Raw genomic sequence first — 24984 nt, forward strand, 5'->3', positions numbered from 1 at the left:
GGCGTGGCGCGCGGTAGGAGCCCCACGGGCCTCGGTTCCAACGACCCCCTGGGTCGAGAGTGGAAGGGAGGGAGGAGGTGGGAGACGCGGCCTCCTTCGCTGGCCTCCCCTTCAGCCGTCCACTGCCCGGCCCCATGGTCCCCGCCGCCGGCGCGCTGTTCTGGGCCCTGCTGCTGAGTCTGGGGCCCCGGGCGGCGGGGGCCCAAGGCCTGACTTCCACCGAGTCGCAGCGGGTAAGTTTCCGCTCCGGGGTCCCGATGTCCCGCAACTACCGGACCACCCCCCGGACCGGCGCTCCCAAGAAGATGAGGGTAACAATGGAGGACGAGGATGACCTCGTGGCCCGTGCCGACCGCCTGGCAGGCCCGGCCGCGGCCGAGCTCTTGGCCTCCACGGTGGCCACAGGCGTCAGAAAGTCAATTGTGTCATCGCCGGAGGAAGATGAGTCTTTGGAAGAGGGGGTTGTGATCAACGCCAGAAAGAGTAACGTGAGCGGAGAGGCTCTCCGAGCGACTTCCAATACGGCGAGGATGCCCAACCCAAGGTTTAAAGCAAATACCCAGGAGCCCGAGATCAGGATGTCTTCTTCAGACCAGCGGGCCAACACGTGGATGTCCACTGAGGACTTGGTTCACCCCGACAGTACCATGAGCCAGTGGTCAACAGCAGGGTCCACCCCGAGACCGTGGCCACACCCTTCACCAACAGCCATGCCGCCAGCCGAGGACCTGCGGCTGGTTCTCATGCCCTGGGGCCCATGGCACTGCCACTGCAGGTCAGGCACCATGAGCCGGTCCAGGGCAGGCAGGCTGCAAGGCCTTTCCGGGCGCCTTCGAGTTGGAGCACTGAGCCAACTCCGCACAGAGCACCGGCCTTGTACCTACCAGCAGTGTCCCTGCAACCGACTTAGGGAGGAGTGCCCTCTGGACACCGGTCTCTGCCCTGACACCAGCTGCACCACTCAGACCACTACCACCACCACCACTACCACCACCACTACCACTCCCATACCGCCCCTCAGCTCTAGACTCAGACCCACCCCCTTCCTCTTCTTTGGCCCCAGCCCCAGCCCCAGCCCCAGTCCAGCCCTTGCTTTTTGGAGACGAGTCCGGATGGGGCTGGAGGATATTTGGAACAGTCTGTCTTCAGTGTTCACAGAGATGCAACCAGTAAGTGTTTGGTGATAGCCAAGGACCTTTGTTGATGGAAAGTCCTGACATCCAAAATCCTGTTGGGTCAACTAGCCAGTGTGCTTCCATGAACTGTCATCTGTTTGGTCATTCATTCATAATATACTAGTTATTCACATTATTGTTAGCCATTGATTCCACCCATTTCTTGGGCAACTGCTGGTTGGTTAATGGGTAACATGTATGGGTCGTTAGAGAATTATTGACCAAATTGTGAAGATTGTAGGTATATCAACAATTTTTGATGCAGACAATAGATGTGGAAGATATAAATCATTCTCAGCTCATGAATGCAGTCTAATAGTAACAACAGCTAATATTTAAGGTCTTACTATGTGCACTTTACCTGGATCGACCCTCACAACAATGCTGTGAGGTGTTATTCCGTTACAGAGGAGGAAATGGGGGGCATTGACACCAGTGCCGAAGCCCTCCACCACCACTATCCCAAAGAACTCCTGGGATGATTTCCAGTAACTTAAGAATTCTTCGGGAAGGATAGTCCTCTGCTTTACCAAATGAACTACCAAAGGTTCTGATTGACTTGATAAAATATTCTCAATTGATAGGATTTCGGGACCTTTGTGGGAGAGAGGAAGGACACTAAAATAGTATATACGGTCAGTCATTTTGCAAGTTTGTTTTTGTCCTCCTCCCCGGGTATCCAATACCAATGATTCAATATAAAGAAGCCTAAGTAGGGGGCAGTAGTGTTGAGGGAATGAGGGCTTATGGGGAGAGGGAGATGAAGCAAGGAAGGGAAAACATAGATGTGGTTCTAACATTTCCCCTCTTCTCTTCTGTTTTCTTACCCAGCTAGAGAGAAACCGCAGGTAATGGCCACTTCATCCTCAAGAGAAGGTGTCAGCATCTCAGCCTCCCCACCCTTTCAATCCCAGAACCTACTGGATATTTTTAGTACAGAAAAAATTAGAAAAAATATCGGTCTTGTGTCTCTTTACAGACGTATCTGAGGGTGGAGGCCAGAAATCTCTTCAACCTTAAAACTGAACTGTGTAGCTAACACCATCGGGCCTGATCCCTTCCCTTGTCCTCCAGCATATTTCACCCCCACCCCGTACCCCAGGATAAAATGTTGATGTTGCTCCTCTTCCTCCTTTCCCAAGTTTTTAGTGATTTTTTAAAGATGAAAAATCTCAGATGAAAGCCAAGAAGAGGGAACAGGAAGAACAAGGAGGTGAGCTCTTGGAAAAGGATGGTAGTCTTATCTTCACAGTACTTGGCCTTCTCTCCTTGGAAAGGGTGATGTTGGCACAGAATTCCATGTCGGCTACTTTCTAGGAGTGACATCAACCATATCTATCCTTTGACCCAACACACACCTGTAGTGATCACTCTGCGACTATTTTGCTTACATGTTTTTTATTTGAAAAATGTAGTTAAAAGTCCAACACATTTTTAATATAAATTATGACTCTTGAACCCATTGCCATCACTCTTAAATATTGTTAAAGTGATGGTAGCATACACATTAGAAAAGGTAGCTAAAGGCAAAAGAACACCAAAGAAGACTGTGTCCAAAGAAAAGACATCAGAATAAGGCTAAAGATCAGGGTGTCCTGAGTCCACGAGCCCCCCATCTTTCTACCCTATCCTGTTAACCCTTCAGATTGAGTATAACCCTCAGGCCATTAAGCTACTTTAGGACAAGATGAGCTACTTTCAGAGCAACTAGCTAGATTTGAACAGTAAATTGGGAATGTATGACCAATCTTAGACCCTGAAAAGGGCAGGAAATACACTGAAATGGAAACACAATTAGAACCTGTCACTAGAGGAGGGGCACACTGGATGGATGGTGGACTCAGCAGAGTGGATCCTAGTTCCCACATTCCTGACCCCATCACCATCAAACAGGATGCTGCTTGTTATGGAGTTAATGAGAGACCCCCACCCTCTCAGTCTCTGAGCAGGTGGGAGCTCACCGGTTTTGTCCTGCCTTCCTAACCACCCTGCAAGGAAGGGGACAGAAGAAACACCTGAGAAAACAAACTGCCGAAAGACCCTGTTCCTGCATAATTTTCCCACCTAAAGCGGACTCTTCAGCCAGGTGGGGAGTGGGACCTGGTCTTCAGACGAAACTCCCTGAGTCTTATTCGTATCTGGTTCTAGGACCAGGGCACAGAAAGAGAGCTTAAAGTTTGCAGAGGACACACCGGGGTGTCTGTGGCTCTCTCTATTGCCTCTTCTCCCTCCCTCCCCCAATCTCACCAAACCCTGTTCCTGCCTCCATAGTGCAGGAACCCCTTCTCCACAAACAAGAACAGAGAAGGGTAGTAGGCATCGCATCCACCGGAGACATGAACCCATGTGAGCAGAGCAATACCCTGAATAAAGAGCCTGTTTTAGAGATGATGTGCAGCCCTGTTGAGCCTGCTTTCCAGAGGGCCTAGTTCATCTATGGCTCAGGCTTCAGATGAATAATGAAATGGGTGTAGGGTGAGGAAAACACTTTACAGAGATACCTGGACTCTTGAGCAGTGGCCCTCAACTAGGGGTGATTTTTGCCCCCGGGGGGAGACATTTGGCAATACCTGGACATTTTTGGTTGTTATAACTAGGATGGGCCAGATGTGCTACTAAATATCCTAGGATGCACAGGATAGTCCCCCATTACAAAGAATTACCCAACCCAATGTCAAAAGTGTCTGGGTTGAGAATCCATGCACTAGAGGTGTCCCCGCTCCCATGTGGTAAGGACTGGAAGATCCCTAAACTTACAGACGATTGTTTTCAACCAACCACTCCTCCCATCTTCAGTGGTTTGGAGGTCCACTCAGAGACCTACTTCCTAGTTTTGCAACATTCTGGGTTTCTCTCCAGATCCCTCTTTCTCCTCACCTGGGCCAGCAGGGAGATTGGCAGAGGGCAGGCAAGGTCCCCAAGAGTTAAATGGAATACCATCAGGTTAAGATCCACCTCTAACCTAGGTCTTAATCAATGGGAAACAAAAACATTCCTAGTGGGGATGGGGTCAAGGGCAGAGGTAGTAGAAGGAGGGAGGTCATTAAGAGAACTCATCTTAAAATTTTAATTAAAGAAAGATGTTGGGGGACTCACAATGCTACAGAAACAGGGTTAGAGGCCTAATTAGAGAAAGACCCTGGTAGTTGCAGAGAGATACTGAGGGGCTGTGAGCTTAAAGTCTGAGATCTAAAGAGAAAGAGTAGACTCGGCAGTGGTCACCCTCCCCTCCTCTCCCTGCTTGACGTCTGCTTCAGTTCACTCCAGGAGGAAGAAGAAGGGCAGGTAAGGAGCTTCTCAGCAAAGCCGGCTTCAGCTTTGGGAATCTCACTCACCTACCCCATTTAAGGAGTTCCAGGTTAAGAGTTTAAAACAGATGGCACCTAGACCGTCATTCAGGAGAAGGGAACTTATCCTGGGTTCCCAGAAAACTCCTATCTCAGATCTGAGAGTGTCCGGGGCTTCAGCTGAGCTCCTCTGGCCAACCAGTAGTCACTTGGTCAGTCCTGCTGCCTTGACCCCATCTCCAGGAGGGGCTATAGCCAGAGGGAATAGAGGGAGTCCAGCCCCCAAGCCTTCTGAGGCACTAATAGGCAGATAGGGAAAAGAGGGACCCTGGGGTCACTGGTTCTAGGAGGGAGCAACATCTCTTCTGGGCTGGACATGGAGTGGAGGCTTCGACAGCAGAACCTGATTTAAAAAGAAATTGAAGAAGGAGGATTAGTCTCAAGGAAAACTGAGGCCTTAGGGGTAAGGCACCACCTAGTGTAGACTCTCGGCTATTTCCGCAGCATGCTCTTTTCTCGATTTCTATCTGTCTGTGCCTCGCTGTCTCTCTGCCCTTCTGGGTCCTCCATTCTTGACTCCCCCATCCTAATACTTCCTTCTCTCACCTCCCATTCTTGCAGGGGATTGGGGTTCTGAGGTGGGCGTCAGGATGTGCTATCAGGGGCTAGAGGTGTTGGACGGGTGTCCTTAGTTACTTACCATTCCTGTCGGAGCTACAAGCCCCTAGAATTGCTCCATGGCCTGTCTCGGTTTCCCTTGGATCTCATCTGCTCCTGGACAGCACCTGTCTGTGAAAAAGCACATGTGAGACCCTCATCCTGTCTTGATATCACAAAGGAAGCGATCTCCCCTGTGCCCTCCATGGAAGAGGCAGACCCCATTGCTTTGGCAAAAAAAAAAAAAAAAAAAAAAAAAAAATCAATCTGAAAAGGTTAAAACCAACCACCATTCTTCCAAGGGAAGTTTCAGTGTCTCCCTTCATATTGACTTTCATGAGGATGAGATAAAATGGGTCTTCTACTAATAAGACTCTCACAAAGGACTCTCTCATATTTATCGGAGTTTCACAATTGGTGAAAAGACTCCTTCGCTATCTCCAGGCCTATTTCCCTTGTTCTGAGAGTAGAAAAGTGTATTAGACGTTATTTAGGACAGGGGTGCTCAGTCTTTTTCCTGTCCTAATGTACCCGGCCACAATATGACTATTAACTCTTAACTAATAGAAGGGTCTGGTTTGGGGGAAAAGCCCTCCAAGTAACTCTGGGGTCACATATATCCCCCGTCCCAGTAAAGAATAATTTACTAATTATAAAAATGAGGGAGCTTAGGCCAGAAACCTGAAATGCCAGGTCTCAGGTTTATGTGGCTGGTGACCAGGACTAGAATCCTAGCCTCTTACTTCCCCATCGAGTATTCATATGTCCCCTGCTTAAACTTCAAAAAAGGGGAATGGTTCTAGGCCGCAATCCCGCATCAACCTCTCCCCACTGCCTTGTTACCATGGTAAGTCCATCTCCGGCCCCCATCTCCCCAGAGCCAATGTGAGTCAGGTGGACAAAATTCATTGGTTCCCCAATCATGGTCCGGTCAATTCGTCTCCTCTTCTTCTTCTGCTTAGAGAAGACAGGGGAGTTAAGTCTGAAGCCCCCTCTTCCACACGAAGTGTGGAAAACCACTTTTAGTGGTCTTGAAAACCACTAAAGGAAGAGCTAAGGGCCTGATGGGCAAGGGTATGTGGCTTCACAACAGGGAAATCACTAAGGTCTAACAATATAAACACAGAGAGGACACAGGCAGGGTGACAACAACAGGAGCCTACAGAGTGAATGCCAAAGAAAGGACATATCAAAGTCACCTCTGGCTGATGAGGAAACAATGGGGGGGGGGGCGGGGAGGAGGGACGGACAGGTATTAAGCTCCGCCTACAACTCCCAGAATGGACAGAAACAGGAAGTGATAGCTAGGGCTATTCAGTTCCTCTGTCTCCCAGTTCCCCTGTATCCCATGTGCACACCTGCCTGGCCATAGAGACTACTGTGACGGAGAGGGAGGCAAGCAGGGTGCTTTCTGGGTGCTGTGTCTGCCTCACAGGACGCGGTAACTGACTTCTGTGTGTGCTGGGGTGGGGGTGGGGGGTTGGGGACTCACCGGCTGGGGTTTCTCTACCACGCAGCAACCTAGTTTGTGCCAGAATTCACTCATGTTCCCTGATGGTTCCAGTTTCACTCCTCTGCCTGAGGCCCCAGAGGGCTCTTGCTCTGGTGCTTTGACTGCCCACTCCTCAGTGCCCTCAGGTGTAATGACAACCCGGGTTTACTCAGCGGGACGGGTCTGGAGACAGCACAGTCTGTGGTACCCTTGGCTGGGCAGTGAAGGTCAGCGTCTCAGACCCTGAGGGACTAGCAGGATGAGACTGGGGTGAGCAGGCAGGCACAAGGTTATGTCTTCCTCAGCCCCAGAAACCTGGATGGGCAGAAAGTAAAGAGAGAAAAAGTTGGTGAGAAATCCCATCTCTACCACCAGCCCCCCCTTGAGAAGCCTCCTGATGAGCCTAGATCTTCTTGTTCTCCCTTAAAGGCCCTGGTCCTGCACCCAACACTAACCTCTCCAAACACAGGAACCTCACAGTGTGATGCCCAGAGAAAGGAAAAGAACCAGAAGGGCACCAAGCGGTTGAGGAGCTGCTGGAACCAAGGGAGAGGCAGGGAATAGAAGCATTTAGGGTGAGGATGGGAGGGGCCAAGGGACACTGGCACAAAGGAGCCGTTTTGGGGGTGCTACAAGTCCCTCCTCCCATCTCCTTGGGTTTAGGGCAGACGGGGAGGGGCAGTTAAGTGACCTTTAAGAGGAAATGGTGGTTTTTTTGTTCTCACAAACAGGGCCTCCACCCTTGTCCCTCCCTTTTTCCTTACCTTACCCTAAACATCTAGATTTTCTTTAAGACCGAGAGAGGCCTTGACTGCCCAGGTTGTAGTTGACTAACTGCAGCAGGTTGGACCTCAAGAAAGACTTTCTACGGTGAGGAGTTTCTTCCCTCTCTAATCCCTGCCCTTGTTCCTCCTCATTTCCTTCAATTGAGATCCAACCTCTCCCTTCAACAACTCCTTTATTACTCGACCTTGAGATCTTTCCCGAAGGCTGTATACACCACACTCCTGTGTGTGCACCTCTGCGTGCACATATGTGGCACGGCAAGGATTCCGGCGTGTGTGCCTTGGACAGATGATCTGTGCACAGGCTGTAGGGACACAGGTACCAGGTATCTTCTGTCCCACAAGGCGTCTTTCTCCAGCTCCCCACCCTCTTCACATGTCCCATCGTGCAGTGCCACTCTGCTCTGCCTCATCCCCCATGGGGCCTCAGGCCTCCCCGCCTGCCTCCTACTCTCATGCTGTGACCTGTTCTCTCCTCCCTCCTCTCCACTTCCATTCCCAAGCTTCACCAGCCAACCAGACACGAGGAACTTTCCAACAGCATTAGTGTCCAGGGAAGAACTTCCTTCCCTTTTCCTCCCGGCCAGCCACGCTAGGGCACACCTGGGTTTCCCCTGGGCTCACTGCACTTCCCCAGTCCTATGATACAGGCAGCCTCAAAGACTCCAAATGGGGCTGCTTCATGAGTATTACACTCTAGCACGAATAGGAATCTCCCTCCCCTCCACACCTGGAACCCCGATGCTCTGGACCCAAGACTGCTCTAAGAACTGAGAGGATTTTCTAATATAGCATTGGGATGAGATCACACAAACACTAAGATACGGCTTGTAGGGGAGAGAAAGACCTAGGGGCCTGAGCTTTACTTCCCTTCCCACCACTGGAGGGGAGGAGTAATGAGACAGGGGCGGAAGTCAGAACACAGCTGTCCAGAGAGGGGAGCTGTGGTCAGTGGGGAAGTCAGTCAGTCACAGGGTTTGTTGCAATGGTGGTGGTGGCGGGTGTTAACGGCTGCAGGCGGGGGAATGAAGAAAACAATGGAGAATCAGAGGAAACCCCCAATACCCCCAGCCAGGCTTTACAGAGAGTGGACTCTCCCCCAACACCCAGCTGAGTGGACAGAAGTGGAGGGCGGGAGGGAAGAGGAGAGAAGAGGGGAGAGGAGAGGGAGGGAAAGGGGCAGTGGAGAGAACAAGGACGTTTCTGTTCCTTTTCCAGGGATCTGGCAAGAGCTGGGTGGAGGGAAAGCATGTGTGTGTGGGACTTGGCACGAAAGGGCCAATGATGATGAGAAGTGACCAGGAAATTCCATTCCCCAGGACACAGAACATAAGGGTCTCTGAAACTTGGCAGGGGAGTCGGAGTGTGGAGAAGGGTGGGCAGGGGGAATGTGGTGATGGCAGGGGGTACAGGCCAGGAAAGGAAGTAAGAGCAACGGGCTGCCACTCTCCTTTAAAGTATCTAGAGATGACTGGGTTGAGGAAACATGAAGTCCAGAGCTGGTAAGCCCAGGAGGAAGAGACACCTGCATTCACTGCCCACTATTTTAGCTCCCCAGTGGAGGGGAAGGGGCTGGGAAGAGAGCAGGAGGACTCAGCATTAGACTGTGTAAGGCCATATCCTGACAGCCTAGTAGCATTGAGAACTGGGCCTGAGTCCCAAATAGGAAGGCTGAACGATGGAGCTTGGAGACACCAAGGTCACACTAGGACTTAGGAGCTTCCCAACCACTGGGGGAGTGAGCAGGAGGAGGGATGGGAGAAAGGTTCCAGTGGGAAAGGATGTACAGAGGTAGTTCCCCAGTCCTGTTCTAGCCCCAAACCGGTTTTCCCGGTCCCGCTGCCTTCAGCCCCAAGGCCTCCAACCCGCTGCCCAACAAGCCTTCACAAGAAGCAGCTGGAGAAAGAGAAAGAGAACTGAGAGAATGGAGTGGGCAATTCTGGCTCTAAGCCCGGGGCTGCAGCTGGTTCCTTGTGGAGACCTCCTGACACGCAGGGCTGCTGAGGGGCGCCGGGGAAGTAGGGGGAACAGCACTCTTCGATCAAGTGACAGCCATCTGCCCCAGTACCGACTGTGCCTTTCCCCAAGGAAGGTCTTGTGGGGGCTTACTAGGAACCGAAGCTAGGCCCTAAGCTCCCTCCCCAGGAGACAAAGTCCCATGGACTGCATTTCTGTCCACTCCCCAACTCTACCCAGAAATCCTCTGCTCCTCCCAACGCTGAACTAGGATTGGGATCCCGCTGTGAATTTTCCAGACTGTCACTGTCTTCTGTGGCTGCTTCGGCCTCAGATTTGGCCGTCCCAGGAACCAGCTGTGTGCTTCACTGTCCAGCACACGCCACCGCCGAGGTTAGTGAGTCTCGGAGACTTTATCCCCTCTGGCCTCCGTCCCCCCACCCCCCATCCCAGTCCCTCCCTGCCCTCTGCCCTTCAGCGGCCACGGCCTGCGCACCGCACGGGCGGGGATGGAGACTGTTCCTCTGGGAACGCACTCCTCTTCCCACCAACCCTGCATCTCTACAGCCCCGGCCTCCCTCTTCCCCCACCCCCAGCATCCGGTGCGTCTCCACCCGGCAGCGCAGGCGGGGCTCACCGCCCGGGGACCCCCGCCGCGGTCTCACCTGCCGCGCTTCGGCGTCGAGGCTTGCGGCTGCCGCGGGTGGGGGCTCCCGCGCCGTGCCCGCCGGTGTGGGCTTCCCGGGCTGGCTCCGCTGCGCGGTGGGAGAGCCGAGGGCGGGCCGGCAGAGGTGGGGCTGGCTCGGGGCGGAAACGGCGGCGACGCGATTACGAAACCCGTCCGGCCCGGAGCTGGGCGCACTGCTCCCCCCCGGACTGGGGAGGCACTGCACCACACGGGGCCGTGAGAGGTGGCCTGGCGGCTTCGGCCGGCTGGCACCCCTGCTGGGGCCGGGGGCGGGGGGGGGGGCGCCCAAGCCGCGATGCCCGCAGCCTCATGTCCCCCCTTGCGCGCCAGGCATTGCGGGGCAAAACTAAGAGGAGCCCCCAAATCCCCCGGGCCCGGCTAAGTTTAGAGATTCGTGGAAGCACCTCACCCCATCCTCCCGTGCTCTCCCCGAAGTGGAATGGGGCTAGGTTTATTTACTCATTGTGAGGGTGCGGAGGCGAGTCGCAGGAGTAGGGATTGGAGGGGGGAGGGGCGAGGATTTTTTTTCGGATTCTCAAAAATAAAACATTTCGTAACTTGAAATCCTTAAATTGAGGCATAAAGGGACACCCCTCTATTGTTATCCAGAGTTAAGCTTTTTAAATCCATAAGCCTAAACTTAGGGGACAATTAACTACTCATTCATTGCACCCCAGGCAGCAGGGGGGTGCGGGAAGAGCTCCGGAATAATTGTGCCGACCAATAAAGCCTACGGAGATGCTTTAATCCTGTCTCCCTCCCTGAAGTGTTCTGGAACCTATCATTTGAATTAGCCGAGTCAGGCAAGGAGGGGGCGGGGAGTCCTTCCGCCCTTCTTAGGAGGGGCTGCATTGCAGGGGGAGACTGAGCAGATAGACTCAGCCACTGGAGCGAGAGAGGGAGTGAGAAGACAAAGCCGTCAAAGCCCCAACAGCTTGCTTTTTCTCCAGCCCTGAGCAGACGCCGGAGCCCTCGAGGTACTCCTTCCATCTTGGGAACACACTAGTAATTCATTGATAACAGGTAAACTAAATTGCGGGAAGGGGGCACGGGGCTGCAAAGATAAAAGAGCAGCTGCTTCTGGTTGGGTTGAAGACCCTTAATAAGGATGAGGTGGGGGACAGTTCAAGAGAAGGGGCGCTGTGAACAATGGGTAGGTTTTGGTCGCCTTTTTAGATCCCTTTGCTAAGATTTCCATTATTGCCTTCTAATACACAGACATTAATTTCTAACAATTTACATGGAATTATTATTTCTCAGCGTTTATCTCATTTCAAGTATCTATTTGCCTATAATTTGTCTTAGGTGTTTTATTATCTTCGTTTGTTATCTCCATCTTCCTTTTCAAGCTATAATTTGTTTTACCTGTTTTTTGATGAATCTGTAGTCTTACTGTATTGCTCTAGCCTGTACTTCCCTATATATATATTTTTTTTCTGTGGTATTCCATTGATGTGTCTGCCTTCATCCCAAACTTATTTGTCTCCATAGGAGGGAATTTGGGGGAAGGGATGACATAATATTGAAAGTAATCCTGACCTCTCGTTTAACAGCCTCCCACTCCCCATCTCAAACCTTTGCTCCAAAGAAAGAGGCAGCTTGAGGTAGGAAGGTGGGGGCCTCTGTGTTGGAGAACTGCCTGATTCTATTATTGAAATCAGTACAGCCCACAAAAGCTACATAGCAGATTCTGGGAAGGAATGCTTATTTGCAGCTCAGTGAGAATAGATGGGGGAAGGTCATGGCTAACAGGGAAATCCAAGACCAGAATGAGGGAGGCACTTACACTGAAATGCCAGAGAGCTTCCATCCCCTCCAACCACCATCCCTGTCATTCCCCCCAATGGTGGCAGCATGACACAGCAAGGCCCTGTCAGGCAGGTAGGCCTTGGGTTCCCACAGAGGGTCTAGACAAAGGGTATTTGGGTGTGTCTGTGGGGCTCAGAGAGAGTGTGTCTTTTTATACTATATATTTGCTAATCATGTATCCCTAAGAATACAAAGGGTGATATTTAGAAATTACCTTTGCCTAAAGTATCTGGATCATTTAAAAGGAAGGACATTTGGAAGGATTTTTTGAACATATATTGTGGTACAAGGCACTGTCCAAGCCCTTGAAGAAATGGAGAGAGAGATGAGGTATGGATGGAGAACAGTTGGGGAGGGGAAGAGAAAGCTTGCTGAACAGGGACCTTCTGCAAAATTTGGAGACTTGGGAATTAAATCCATACTATATTAAACACCAGAATTTCCTTACTGATGAGAGTAGTGTGAATGGTATTTTAGTTGCAATTTTCTGTGTGGTCAGTGTTCTTGACTTGAATTTAAATGTCATACATGCTTGTATGAGTGTCTTTCTATGCATTTGGTACTCTGTGTACATGTCTCCGAGTTCATGGCATAGCTAGAGATTTTAGGCCTTGTAAGTTAATATTTTGTAAAATTTCCTTTAGCATTTTTTTATTGCAAGATATGCTCTGCCAGACGCTCAGGGATTGTTTGGACAATTTTTATACATATCTGGTTTTAAGAAAAGGAGTCAGTTTGTCAAAGAGCTTTTTCACTGTCTCAGATTCTAGCTTGCTGTCTTCTGCATTTTCATCATTCAGATCAGAATCACTGGAACAATCAACATCTAGTCTACTGAGTATCTGTTCTTCAGCAACTAAAAATTCTTGCAAGTTTTGAGAATATTGGTATAGGATTATATAAAACTGTACGCAACTATCTATGTACAACACATCAACAAAGACCAGATGGGGAATGAGACCTATGTTCTAACTGGCTGGAAGGCTTCACGAGTCAGCAGATAATTTCTAACATGTTTTCTTTTCTTTCCTTTTTAAAAAAAAATATACCGTATGTTACAGCACAGAATATATTTATTTAAGTAATCTCTACACCCAACATGAGGCTCAAACGCACAACCCCAAGGTCAAGAGTAACACACTCCACTGATGGAGCCAGCCAGGAACCCTAAACATGTCTTCTAGTTTTAAAATTCTATGATTTTTTTCCCCCCTGTGATTCTATTTTTTAAAGACTCTACCATGTGCCCACATTATACTAAGCTTGATATGGACAGGACTGGTAAGGGAGGAGATATTTAAAAAAAAAAAAAAGAAAAAGCCAGCAATGTAGGCAAGTAACTGGCAATTTAGTTAAAAAAAGAAAAGGAAGGAAGGAAGAAAAAGAGGGAAAAAAAAGTCTCTGGTCAGAAGTCCGTAACACTGATGATCCTAAGGTGGTCCCTGTCTAAAGCCAGAGTAGGTAGTCTGATAGGTCCAACCATTTTTTGTAACTCTCTTTCTGTGCACATGTCTCTGGAAATTACTGTGGAAACGATCAGAGTTGAGTATCATAGGATGATGACCTCACCTTTCCAGCACCCTCCCCCACCCTGTTCCAGTCCCCACATAACCTTCCTTCTAAGCAATTTCTCTGCTGAGTAATGTTCAGTTCCCAGGGTTTCTTTGGAGCCTGAACCTCAGAAGAAAAAGAGCAACTGAGAACTGGCTTTTAACATTAAAAACATCCTGGTCTGCCCACTCACCAGTCCTAAAGCCCCTACACTCACACATAACTGTGCTCTAGATTAAGGCTTTTTTGTTCTGGCTCAGTAGAGACAGTTCACATTATATGCGGTTATAGTTCCTGTAGTGCAGTGGTTCTCATGTTCGCCTAACACATTACATGGGGGCAGTTGGGAACCTATTTAAAGCCACTGTTTAGGAGCCTCAGGCCTGGTAGGAGCCAATGGAGTGTACTGGGAGGAAGGCCTTTTAAAATGGGGGTTCTATTTTTGGAGGCAGTGGAATGTTCATTCTGCTTCTTTGGGAACATTTCAACTAATGCTTTTGCCCCTTCTTGGCTAGTAACCAGCAGGGTGCAGGAGGCATACTAGTCCTGTAACATCAGGGTGTGGGTGGGAAAAGATGATAGGAGTACTTGTTAGAGCAGAGAAAAGTATCGAATTCGGTCAAAGGACTTTCTCCTTCCGGTCTAAACTCTTACTTTCCTTACCTGGAATTCCCAATCCATTTGCTCTCAGGTAAATTCTAGCATTAGGATGAGAGAATCAAGGTCTTGTTATAGCATAGGAAAATTCTTTCAGCACCTACCTGGGCTTTGTTTTGAAGGAGAGGTAGGCTAGAGAAAACTATAAATACAGGCTGTTAAGGCTTACCTGTGGGCTAAAAGACGGGAGTGGCAAGTTATGGATGGATAAAGAGAGAAAATTAGGGGTGCTTTGGTGGCTCAGTCAGTTGAGCGTCTGACATCAGCTCAGGGCACGATCATGGGTTCAAGCCCTGCATCAGGCTCTGTGCTGACAGCTCAGAGCCTGGAGCCTGCTTTAGATTCTGTGTCTCCCTCTTTCTCTTGCCCCTTCCTGGCTCATGCTTTCTCTCTCTCTCTCTCAAAGCCCTTTTTAGAGGTACCTATTAAACCAAAGTTAGGAAAAAGCCAAGTATTTAAAAACATAAGAATTCAGGGGAATGATTTCTCTAGGGACTTGGATTCTTCTAGGGACTCCTGGTAGTCTTGAAACATGGGTGGTATTTTAAGATGGAGAGCAGAGAGGAGCTTTCCAGGTTGGTGGAAACACATGATGTGGGGAGAGTGGAGCACCTGGAGAGGGCATGGGAGCTCTGCGCCCTTTTCCTGTACTTGGCCTTGTGTATCTCCTCCATCTGCCATTCCTGAGTTATATCCTTTTATAGTAAACCGATGATCTTGTACGTAAAAGAAATAATAATAAATACAAAAGATGGAGAGTAGACAAAGTTAACCAAGACAGAAATGAGCATAACTAGCAGAGACTGTACTATGGCTAGGAAGGATGAGCCAAATTCTAGAAAGCCTTGAAAACCAGACCCAAGATTGACTTGAAGCATTAGGCAGTGAATAAGTCCTTCCAAGATGAGAGAAGGCAGGAAATGGTAGAAAATAGTAATAAAGGAAAGGTTCCCAAAGCTTGTCCTAGGAAATCTGGATCATGTACAGAGGCAAATGAGAATGGGAAGTTTTTATTTTTTAAGGTTTCTTTATGTTTTTTTTTTTTAAACCTTCATTTATTTTGAGAGAGAGAGGGTGTGCATACAAGTGGGAGAGGGGCAGAGAGGGGGGGAAAGAAAAGCCTAAGCAGGCTCCGTGCTGTCAGTGCAGAACCCAATGCGGGGGGGCTCCGTCTCACGAACGGTGAGATCATGACCTGAGCCCAAAGCAAGAGTTGGATGCTTAACCGAAGGAGCCACCTGGGTGCCCCTGTGAAGTTTTTAAGTAAGGAAAGGCCATGGGCCATGAAGAGGTTGCTGTAGAATGAGGACTAACAGCTGGTTCCTTTCTAGGAAGTTATGAGGGACCCTGTGAGTAGCCAGTACAGCTCCTTTCTTTTCTGGAGGATGCCCATTCCAGAGCTGGATCTGTCGGAGCTGGAAGGCCTGGGTCTGTCAGATACATCCACCTACAAGATCAAAGACAGCAGCGCTGGCAAGATGACCGGGCAACCAACTGGAGTTGAACAGGAGAAACACTCCGAAGGCGATGCCCTCCTGGAGTACAGCACCTTCAACTTCTGGAGAGCTCCCATTGCCAGCATCCACTCCTTCGAATTGGACTTGCTTTAAGCCCAAGACTCCTCTCTGCCACCACCTTGCCCTCACTGTCTTCCCTTGCAAGCCTCTCCCTTCCCACCCTTTGTCCTGTGAATCTTGCTCTCTCCCCTCTATGGTGTTGAGGTGGTGCTGATGAATCTGCCAGAGTTGTGTTGTATTTATTATTTATTTATTTATTTATTTATTTAATCAGTTTTTCTCAAAAGCCCTTAAGCCCCAAAGTTATCCCCCCAGACACTAATTCCAGAAAGAAGCCTGGTGGGGGGCGCCAGAGAGTAGTATAGTAGTTCAAAATGGGGGACAATTTTTTTTTTCATTTTAATCTTCTTCAGAGATTGCTCAAACTTAATATCCTGCTCCAGATCGGTAAACACAAATCTTTCTTCAACAGTCGCTGAAAACCCTGGAAGCTTTGAGATTATCTACTACAAGACAGTAGGATTTCTAAAAGGCTGTTAAGGTGTTAAGTCTCGCTGTTGGATCCTGCTCCTTACAATACCTTCTTTTCCTCAGAGAAATCGGGTGTAATGAAAGGTATAAAACAAGAGGTGATAATACCTCATGGAAAATGAAAATAAGGGAAAGAATTGAATTGTTTCAGAAATAACTATATTGTCAAAGGGGTAGTCCTTCAAACCTTTGCCACTTTACAACTTTGCTCCTAACGCTAGCTGAGGAAAATGACTCCAATTTCAAATCTTAAAATGTAATCTTGCTGAGTACTATGATAATTTGTAAGGTATGATTCTGTTTCTAAAAGGCATAAGGTTTGGCCTTTAGTGTTTTAGTCTTGCCACCTCCTGCGTCTGCAATGGAGAATACTGATCAATGGGCCTCAGGCACAGTTCCTCAGCTACCTTGAGACCTTGAAATAATCACATTATGACCCTACACCTTGTACCCCATTCCTTCCAAAATTATTGCTGCTGATTTGTGCTGCCATTTTCTCATTTCTTGAATAAAGACATTCAATCCCAGGCCTGGATTCTAGTTTTCTCTCTCTTCAAAGAGAAGCGGTATAGATCTCCAAAATTAGCCTTGCTTTCACCTTCAGCTTATATATTTTGTCTTTCAATAAGAGTTCTTTTAGTAGCCTTTGTACATTAAAAATGATGAATATCAGGTTGGATAGGTATCAATAAGGGTAAAATCAACTTAAAATTACAAAGCTATTTAGGAAGAAATGCAAACAACCACTCTTCTGCTTGACCATTGGCTACCAACATAGGGAGTAATTCTAGATGTCTCAGAAGGCATCTGTGGCACCAACCGTGCTCTTAACGTTTATTTATTTTTGGGACAGAGAGAGACAGAGCATGAACGGGGGAGGGGCAGAGAGAGAGGGAGACACAGAATCGGAAGCAGGCTCCAGGCTCTGAGCCATCAGCCCAGAGCCCGACGTGGGGCTCGAACTCATGGACCACGAGATTGTGACCTGAGCTAGAGTCGGGCGCCTAACCGACTGAGCCACCCAGGCGCCCCACCAACCGTGCTCTTAATGATCTCAGTATAGATGCCTTAAAAAAAGAAACTAAGTCATCCAAATATGTTAACTGCTTATTTATAACTCAACTCATTAAAAACAAAGCCACACTGGTCGTTTTGGGGTCCTTAGTATTCGAAAGGCAATGAGCCAGGAGATACAAAAGGATACACACGGCAATGAAACAAGATTTTGACTCTCAAAAAAAGGGAACCCGTAAATATCAAGGTGGATCATACTTGGGGAGCATGCCATACTTTAAAGATGGCACTACTTGGGGCGCCTGGGTGGCTCAGTCGGTTAAGCATCCGACTTCAGCTCAGGTCATGATCTCGCGGTCCGTGAGTTCGAGCCCCACGTCGGGCTCTGGGCTGATGGCTCAGAGCCTGGAGCCTGCTTCCGATTCTGTGTCTCCCTCTCTCTCTGCCCCTCCCCCGTTCATGCTCTGTCTCTCTCTCTGTCTCAAAAATAAATAAACGTTAAAAAAAAATTAAAAAAAAAAAAAAAAAAAAAAAGATGGCACTACCAAGTTCAGAAAAGGAGGTAGACGCAAAAACAGTTGGCTTTGAAAGGCCCACCAAAACCGACAAAAGCCAAGATCTAATGAAAGTAGAGCCGGAATGTGTCCTTTTCTACGTTCACGTACTTTTGAAGGGCTTCTTTCCCGATTTCTCGCTGCCCTTAGGTAGTGGCGATCGGTGGGCGAAGGTGAGAATCATCTGGTAAGTAAAATGCGTTAAGTGGGTTTGCAAACTCAATCTGCATGCGCTTCCAAGCCCCTCAAAAAAGCCTCCGTTATTTGTTCCACTATTCTGAGCAGACAGCTTGCACCAGGGCTCAACTTTAGCACAAAGCCAGGAACGTCTCCAACAGTTTCACCGGAGGCTGAGACAGAAAGTTTTTCCCATCAATCCTAGGGCTGGCCCCGAGACAAGTTACCAAGAGGGTACAGGATCGACGCTGATACCGATTTGCCGTCGGCACGACGCCGGGCTCTTGGCGCCAAAACAAACCATCGGGTCCATCCCCCTACCGGAACTACACGACACGTAAGACACGTAACAACAATCCTCCGCCTCGCCAAATAGTCCTCTCTGGGTCGTCTCGGATACACTCTTTTCCACTTCAAAAGGCCTTCGGTGGAAAGAAAATGAGCCTCGGGGGTGCGCCGCTCTTCGGTTCTAATGGAAATCTGGGTTTTCTGATCATTGTCTCCTCACAGATCCCTCCGCCAGAAATTGTATTCGCTGAGTCTTCACTTCCGGGTCCGCCATCTTGTTGCCTCCATTTCTCCACGAGGGGGGGTTAAAGGCCCCCAAAATATGCATATATGAAAAGGCCAAAAAGTAACCGTCAGTGACAGGGAGTCTTAACTAGAGAAGGAAACGGGACCAAACTGGCAGGCTCGGTGAAAGCGCGGCCGGCAGCGTCCCGGACGAGGAGGTGAGGGGGAAGAAGATGTGTGGACTCTGGGGGGCGTGAGGGCTGGAAGGGAGACTGCCGTGGGAAGGCGCACCGCGCCCAGCCCAGCCCCGAACTTCTGGGTGCAGACTGAGCGGCGCCCCTTCACCGGAGCGGGGGCAGCTCGGGGAGGGGGACGAAGAGGAAGGGGATGCGGCCGGGAGGAAGGGGAGGGGACTGAGAGGAGGTGAAGAAGGGGGTGGGTGTAAGACCTGGGGCTGGGGAGCTGGACCCAGGGAAACTAGGGCCACAGAGGTGACCGCTAGGGGGCAGCGCGGAGCTTAGCGCCCCCCGCCGGGCCAAGACCTTGGCTTACTACCCCCATTGACTCTTCTTCCTGAAGGACAGTGTTGCTGTCTGCAACTGGAGGGTTTGTGATGGAGGAAAAAACGGGGACTCTCAATTGTCTGACTTAAGTAGTAGCTTAAAGATTTTGAGGGAGTTCAGTAATCTGCAAGAGCAGTAAGGGCCCCGCCCTCATTTGTGGCACAGTTGTTTGTACAGCTGGCTGCCCGGTGGAGACGTGTGCAAGAGAAAAAGAAAAATGGGTCGTCATACTATGGCTTCTTCAATTCCATTTCTCCTTCTCGTTACCTTTCTTCTGTTCTCACGGATTTCCTTGAGCCAGCAGAGATTATCCCATTCCCCTCCTTCTTCCCACAAGGACTTCTTTCTCTCTTAAACATCTACAGAAAAGGACGTTCTGTGACTTACCTCCAACAATTTAACAACATTTTTGGCCGTCAGGGGCCATATTTTCCTAGTGCCATTTGACCCACCCAATCCAATAGAGATGTTATTAAGCATGTATTTTCATACACTCTTTAGTAACAGTGAAAGAACTGCCCCACCCAAAATCTTTTTTTTTTTTTTTTTGGTGTTTATTTATTTTCAGAGAGAGATAGCGTGCAAGCAGGGAAAGGGCAGAAAAAGAAGGGGAGAGAGAATCCCAAGCAGGGTTCCCACTGTCAGCTGCAGAGCCAGACTTGGGGCTCTGTCTTATGAATGGTGGGATCGTAACCTGTGTGGAAACTAAGAGTGAGATGCTTAACAGAGGAGCCACCCAACCCCCTACCTCTCCTCCCCACAAATTCTTATGTCAACAAATGTAATTATTCTATGATAATAAGAGTACTTTGTTGTCAACAGCGCAAGCACTTCATCAGTTATTAAAACAAACTTATCTAGGGGCACCTGGGTGGCTCAGTTGGTTAAGCATCTGACTTCAGCTCAGCCCAGGTCATGATCTCCCAGTTTGTGAGTTCAAGCCCTGGGTCGGGCTCTTTGCTGACAGCTGCGAGCTTGGAGCCTGCTTCAGATTCTGTGTCTCCCTCCCTCCCCCCCGCCCCCACCTTCCCCACTCACATTCTGTCTCTCTCTCAAAAATAAATAAAGATTTTTTTTTTAATTAAAAAACCACACTTATTTGGAGTTCTTGTGTGTTTGTTTGGGAGAGGGAGTGTGTACTTTGTTATTTTATTCATCTCCAAAATCCTAAGAGACAAGTTAGACCAGATTTTGTTTTGTTCTTCACTTCCGATATAGGAAAAGTAGAGGTATGTCCAGTAAGGGAGAATGTTTTCCCAGTGTTTTCAATAATCAGGGAGCTTGAAAGTGCCTCAAGCTCCTCTGGACTCTTTGGCCACATCTCTTGTCTGGTGGGTGTTGTCAGCATTTACATAGGATATGGGAGAAGGGAATACAGTCCCCCCAAAATGCTGCTGTTTTATTATTACTTCTAAAGTTTTATTTATTTAAGCAATTGCTACACCCCATGTGGGGCTGGAACTCATGACCGTAAGATCAAGAGTTGCACACTCCTCTGTCAACCAGCCATGAGCCCCAAAATACTATTTTAAAAATACATTTTATTTTTAACTTTGGATAGATGCTTCAGGTTAACTCAAAAGAATGGAGGATAGGGGAGAAAAGAACCTTGAAGAGCACATTTCTAGACTTTTTTTTTTTTTATCAGTGATGAATATAACTCCCTACTTACATTCTAATCCCAAAGTTTATATCTTTGTATAGTAAGAAATAAGGCTTTTCATGGCCTATTTAAAGAATGGGATGACAGATGCCTGGGTGGCTCAGTCGGTTAAAGGTCCAGCTCTTGATTTTGGCTCAGGTCATGGTCTCATGATTTGTGAGTTTGAGCCCCACTTCGGACTCAGTGCTGACAGCGTAGAGACTGCTTGAAGTTCTCTCTCTCTCTCTCTCTCTCTCTCTCTCAAAATAAATAAACGACAAAAAAAGAATGGGATGACAAATCTGAGTCAATTGCCATTTAGAGGTACTGATCCATGAGTCACAAATATGATTAAAGAAAAACGATACAATTAATATATATATATATGAAGGCAGACTATAGTGAAAAACATTGACTTCAAAAATACTTTGGAAGAGTTCACATGCTAAAGACAACAGTTTCTGTGGGATAAAATCAACTTATTTATATAAAGGGTCTCGTTTTCTAGAAATACCAGCTTCCCTGGAATGTAAAGCAAACCAGATTTCTCCTTAGGCAGGTACCCCAACCTTCAACAGTATTTTTTTGTGGTAAAGAACAGCTGAAATTTCACTATTAGGATACTTCTGGGATGCCTGCGTGGCTCAGTCAGTCCGTTAAGCATCTGACTCTTGGTTTTGGCTCAGGTCATGGTCTCACGGTGCCTGAGTTCAAGCCTGCATCAAGTTACATGCAGACTGTGTGGAGCCTGCATGGGATTCTCTCTCTCTCTGTCCCTCCCCAACTTGCACTCTTTCTCACTCTCAAACTAAATTAATAAAGTTAAAAAAAAAAGAAAGATACTTCTGCTTTTTGCCAGTCTTTTCCTTTGTGACCAGTTATTATGGAAGTGTTTAAGACTTGGTGATATACTGTGTATATCTATATCTACCTATCTATCTATCTATCTATATATATATATATATATATACATACGCCATATGTTATATATACCATATGTGTATGTATGTACTATATATACCGTATATATATGTGTGTTATGTATGTATATATTATGTATACATACCATATATATATGTGTGTGTATGTATGTATACATATGTGTATAGTGTAATTTGAGAAAATGTGAGGAAGTCATTTATGACTAATGCACCTCCTAAAAATTGTTAAGTATTAGTAATAAGATAATTAAATTGCAAGGCAATTTTGATATTTTAAAAGGAAGGTGATTACGGAGAAATACAAAGTATTGGTTTTCTATAATAAGGTTTTGCTATCATTTTTTTCTTTAGCATTTTCTTAAGTTGTGAAAACTGACATGTTGGTTATAGAAGTTTGCTATTAAAGTCCATCCTCTCCTTGTGAACATACTCATTCAAAGGGTCTGGACTGTAGTGTGAGCTGTGCTCATTCTGAACACTCTCAGGTGGTCTCCTGGACATGCAGGTTTGAGGACAATGCTCTGGGATATGGATATGGAAGGTTAAATCACATGGTGGCTGAATGACTTGCCTAAGCCGATGAGCCTCAAATTTTCTGGTTTCAGGACTCATTTATTTATATATATATATATAATATATATATATATTATATATATATATATTATATATATATTTACATATATATTTACATATATATATTTATATATATATTTACATATATATATTTACATATATATATTTATATATTTTAATGTTTTATTTATTTTTTTGAGAGTGAGAGACAGTGTGAGTGGGGGAGGGGCAGAGAGAGAGGGAGACACATAATCTGAAGCAGGCTCCAGGCTCTGAGCTGTCGGCACAGAGCCCGACACGGGGCTTGAGCCCACAAACTGTGAGGTCATGACCTGAGCCGAAGTCTGATGCTTAACCAAGGAGTCACCCAGGTACCCCTTGGACTCATTTATATTCTTAAAAATTATTGAGGACACCAATGTGTTATATCTATTGGTACTTAACTATTTTCAAAATTAATTTTTATTTATTTATTTTTTAACTATGACAGGTACTTGTTTGAAATTACTTCATATTTCCTGATGCGTTTTTTTCTTGCAAGAGAGTGCGTGTGTGCATGCGTGGCGGGGGCGGGGGGGTGGGGGGGAGAAGGAGAAAGAAACTCTTAAGCAGCCTCCACACTCAGTGCGGAGCCCAATCTGGCTTGATCTCAGGACAGTCAGATCATGACCTCAGGTGAAATCAGGAGTCAGATTCTTAACTGGTTGAGCCACTCAGGTGCTCTTGGAAATTAATTTAAAAATGTTCATTCATTAAAATACAATAGTAAATCCTGTACATGTTAACATAAATAACACATTTTTATAAGAAATGTATCTTCCGAGTTAAATAATGAGAAGAATGGCATTGTTTTATGTTTTTGCAAATCTTTCTAACCTCTGGCTTAATAGAAAACAGCTGCAGTGGGGCACCTGGGTGGCTCAGTCGGTTGAGCGTCCGACTTCAACTCAGGTCATGATCTCACTTTTGATGGGTTTGAGCCCCGTGTTGGACTCTGCGCTGACAGTTCAGAGCCTGGAGCCTGCTTTGGATTCTGTGTCTCTCTCTCTCCCTGTCCCTCCCCTGCTTGCACTCTATCTCTGTCTCTCAAAAGTGAATGAACATTGAAAAAAAAACAACAGCTGCATATCTACTATTGCATGTAATCTGTTGCAATATGTACTTGGAAAAAGGAATATTTTAATAGCTTTTTCAGGTAATTCTGGTGTTCTTCTTTGATTCTACACAAAAACTGTACAAATTAACGATTTCTTAAAAGTTACTTGCAGTGAAGAATCTGAAACCATATGAATGAAATTATTATACTCTATTACCTTAAAACCAACTGTTCTTTCACTTTAAAGTATTGTTTTTACTTGTACGTGATTTTATAACATGCATTGGTCATTTGAAAAATACTGGTTCTGCAAATTACGCAGATCATCCAAATGTTGATGCATTTTATTTTACAATATTAAAAAATCACATTCATTAGTATCATAACTAATTTCATCAGAAAACTTTATAGTAAGCTGTTAACTCATGGTGGTGGATTTGTTTCCCAAAATTCTAATTTTGCTTGAAAGCTCTAATTATAATTAATAATTAGCAATGAACACTGCCAATTGTTTTACTCGAAGTGGCAGGCTCACTTTATTCATTTTTGAAAAAGTTTCTGCTGTCTAACTAAGTCTCAATATGCTTGGATTGTCTATTCATCATTCTTTGGTGTGACATAACATTTTTTTAAAGTTTATTTACTTATTTTGAGAGAGGGAGAGAGGGAGTGCTCATGGGAGTGGGGCAGGGGCAGAGAGAGAGGGAAAGAAAGAATCCCAAGCAGGCTCCCCACTGTCAGCGCAGAGCCCAACATGGGGCTGGGATCTCACAAATCATGAGATCATGACCTGAGTCAAGGTCAAGAGTCAGATGCTTAACCAACTGAGCCACCCAGGCACCCTTGACGTACATTTCTACCCACAGTTGTTTCAAAGGGATGAAATGCTGTTTTTTTGATTCCTTAAGCTAGAGAGGTGGTAATGTGTTGCACAGGTTTCCAAAGTATTTTTCTGAATATTGAACATTAAGGAACTATTGTTTAGGGCCTAAACTTTTCCAAATATCTGATTGTGTTAGATGAGGTGGAGAGAAAGTGCCATACTGGGTAGTCAGCTTGAGAAATATCTTACATATATTTAAGTACAAGAGGTCTTCTCAGAGCATTTTTACAGGCAGCTTTCCTTGTGTTTGAATTATAGCTTCCTGAAAACTTTTGTTCCTATGCATAAAGATGTCTTTGGTGGACTTGGGGAAGAGGTTACTAGAAGCGGCAAGAAAAGGCCAAGATGATGAAGTGAGAACATTGATGGCAAATGGCGCCCCATTCACCACAGACTGGGTAAGCTCTTTTCATTATTCCCAATGTGTGCTGTTGCCAATTTCTTTTTTCCCCCCCAAACATTTAATTTTTTTTAATTATTTTTTTAAGTTTATTTATTTATTTTGAGAGAGAGATTGAGCATGTGAGCAGGGGATGGGGGGGGGGGGCGGGGGAGAGAGAATCCCAAGCAGGCTTCACTCTGTCAGTGCAGAGCCCCATGCAGAGCTTGAACCCATGAACTGTGAGATCCTGACCTGAACCAAAATCAAGAGTTGGACACTTAACCAACTGAGCCACCCAGGCGTCAAAGATTTTTTTTTTAAGTAATCTCTATACCCAATGTGGAGCTTGAACTCACAACCCCAAGATCAAAAGTTGCACACTCTACGGGCCGAGCTAGCCAGGTGTCCCCCAACCTTTTTCTTAAAGGCTGAACATACTGTATTGCTTTTTCTCATTCCCTTTCTGCTTCATTCTCCTACAAGAGTTTTGTTTTCTTCGTTTTACCTAAATACTTCTTTTAGTTTTCCAAATTGAAAGAGT

General features: G+C 46.9%; 4 protein-coding genes across 22 annotated transcripts in view; 3 read left to right on the forward strand and 1 right to left on the reverse strand.

The window, feature by feature from the left end:
* The first annotated feature begins 9 nt into the window (after nt 1–9).
* CC1H1orf56 (chromosome C1 C1orf56 homolog) lies at nt 10–2132 on the forward strand. The gene is made up of 2 exons (XM_042953903.1): nt 10–1169; nt 2007–2132. Exons 1-2 carry the CDS (start codon nt 135–137, stop codon nt 2025–2027), a joined length of 1056 nt encoding a protein of 351 aa, XP_042809837.1. The 5' UTR covers nt 10–134; the 3' UTR covers nt 2028–2132.
* A 2096-nt stretch (nt 2133–4228) lies between these two features.
* CDC42SE1 (CDC42 small effector 1) lies at nt 4229–10136 on the reverse strand. Its single transcript, XM_042953920.1, has 5 exons — nt 10018–10136; nt 6612–6926; nt 5963–6073; nt 5163–5251; nt 4229–4865 (listed from the first exon to the last, which is right to left on the reverse strand). The coding sequence occupies exons 2-4, from the start codon at nt 6663–6665 to the stop codon at nt 5177–5179; spliced, it is 240 nt and encodes a 79-aa protein (XP_042809854.1). The 5' UTR covers nt 6666–6926; nt 10018–10136; the 3' UTR covers nt 4229–4865; nt 5163–5176.
* Nucleotides 6235–16632, forward strand: MLLT11 (MLLT11 transcription factor 7 cofactor). 14 transcript variants are annotated; one of them, XM_042953908.1, is made up of 6 exons: nt 6235–6560; nt 7041–7186; nt 7394–7481; nt 9593–9745; nt 10991–11063; nt 15389–16632. In XM_042953908.1, the coding sequence occupies exon 6, from the start codon at nt 15395–15397 to the stop codon at nt 15665–15667; it is 273 nt and encodes a 90-aa protein (XP_042809842.1). In that variant the 5' UTR covers nt 6235–6560; nt 7041–7186; nt 7394–7481; nt 9593–9745; nt 10991–11063; nt 15389–15394; the 3' UTR covers nt 15668–16632. The 14 variants fall into 14 exon arrangements, with proteins under 14 accessions (XP_042809842.1, XP_042809841.1, XP_042809848.1 ...); XM_042953907.1 differs by having other exon boundaries at nt 7081–7186; XM_042953914.1 differs by having other exon boundaries at nt 7081–7186; nt 9624–9745.
* A 1766-nt stretch (nt 16633–18398) lies between these two features.
* GABPB2 (GA binding protein transcription factor subunit beta 2) overlaps nt 18399–24984 on the forward strand; it is a 35302-nt gene continuing 28716 nt past the window's right edge. For 3 of the 6 annotated variants that reach the window (XM_042953921.1, XM_042953923.1, XM_042953924.1), the window contains exons 1-2: nt 18400–18581; nt 24320–24459. In XM_042953921.1, the coding sequence (XP_042809855.1) occupies nt 24352–24459 (108 nt within the window). In that variant the 5' untranslated portion in view covers nt 18400–18581; nt 24320–24351. Of the gene's footprint in view, nt 18582–24319; nt 24460–24984 lie in introns of all 6 variants that reach the window. The other 3 variants (XM_042953925.1, XM_042953926.1, XM_042953922.1) reach the window with 2 other exon arrangements.

The sequence above is a fragment of the Panthera leo genome, chromosome C1 (assembly GCF_018350215.1).
Source record: "Panthera leo isolate Ple1 chromosome C1, P.leo_Ple1_pat1.1, whole genome shotgun sequence".
In the NCBI taxonomy this organism is placed as follows: Eukaryota; Metazoa; Chordata; class Mammalia; order Carnivora; family Felidae; genus Panthera; species Panthera leo.

What these genes read in the sequence shown, in the direction of transcription:
- CC1H1orf56 (XM_042953903.1), top strand. Translation starts at nt 135, where the DNA reads ATGGTCCCCGCCGCCGGCGCGCTGTTCTGGGCCCTGCTGCTGAGTCTG. An exon ending in TGTTCACAGAGATGCAACCA is followed by an intron (nt 1,170 to 2,006) that starts GTAAGTGTTTGG and finishes TTTCTTACCCAG; the next exon opens with CTAGAGAGAAACCGCAGGTA.
- CDC42SE1 (XM_042953920.1), bottom strand. Translation starts at nt 6,665, where the DNA reads ATGAGTGAATTCTGGCACAAACTAGGTTGCTGCGTGGTAGAGAAACCC. An exon ending in TGGTAGAGAAACCCCAGCCG is followed by an intron (nt 6,074 to 6,611) that starts GTGAGTCCCCAA and finishes TTCTCTAAGCAG; the next exon opens with AAGAAGAAGAGGAGACGAAT. An exon ending in CCGGAGATGGACTTACCATG is followed by an intron (nt 5,252 to 5,962) that starts GTAACAAGGCAG and finishes GCTTTTTCACAG; the next exon opens with ACAGGTGCTGTCCAGGAGCA.
- MLLT11 (XM_042953913.1), top strand. Translation starts at nt 15,395, where the DNA reads ATGAGGGACCCTGTGAGTAGCCAGTACAGCTCCTTTCTTTTCTGGAGG.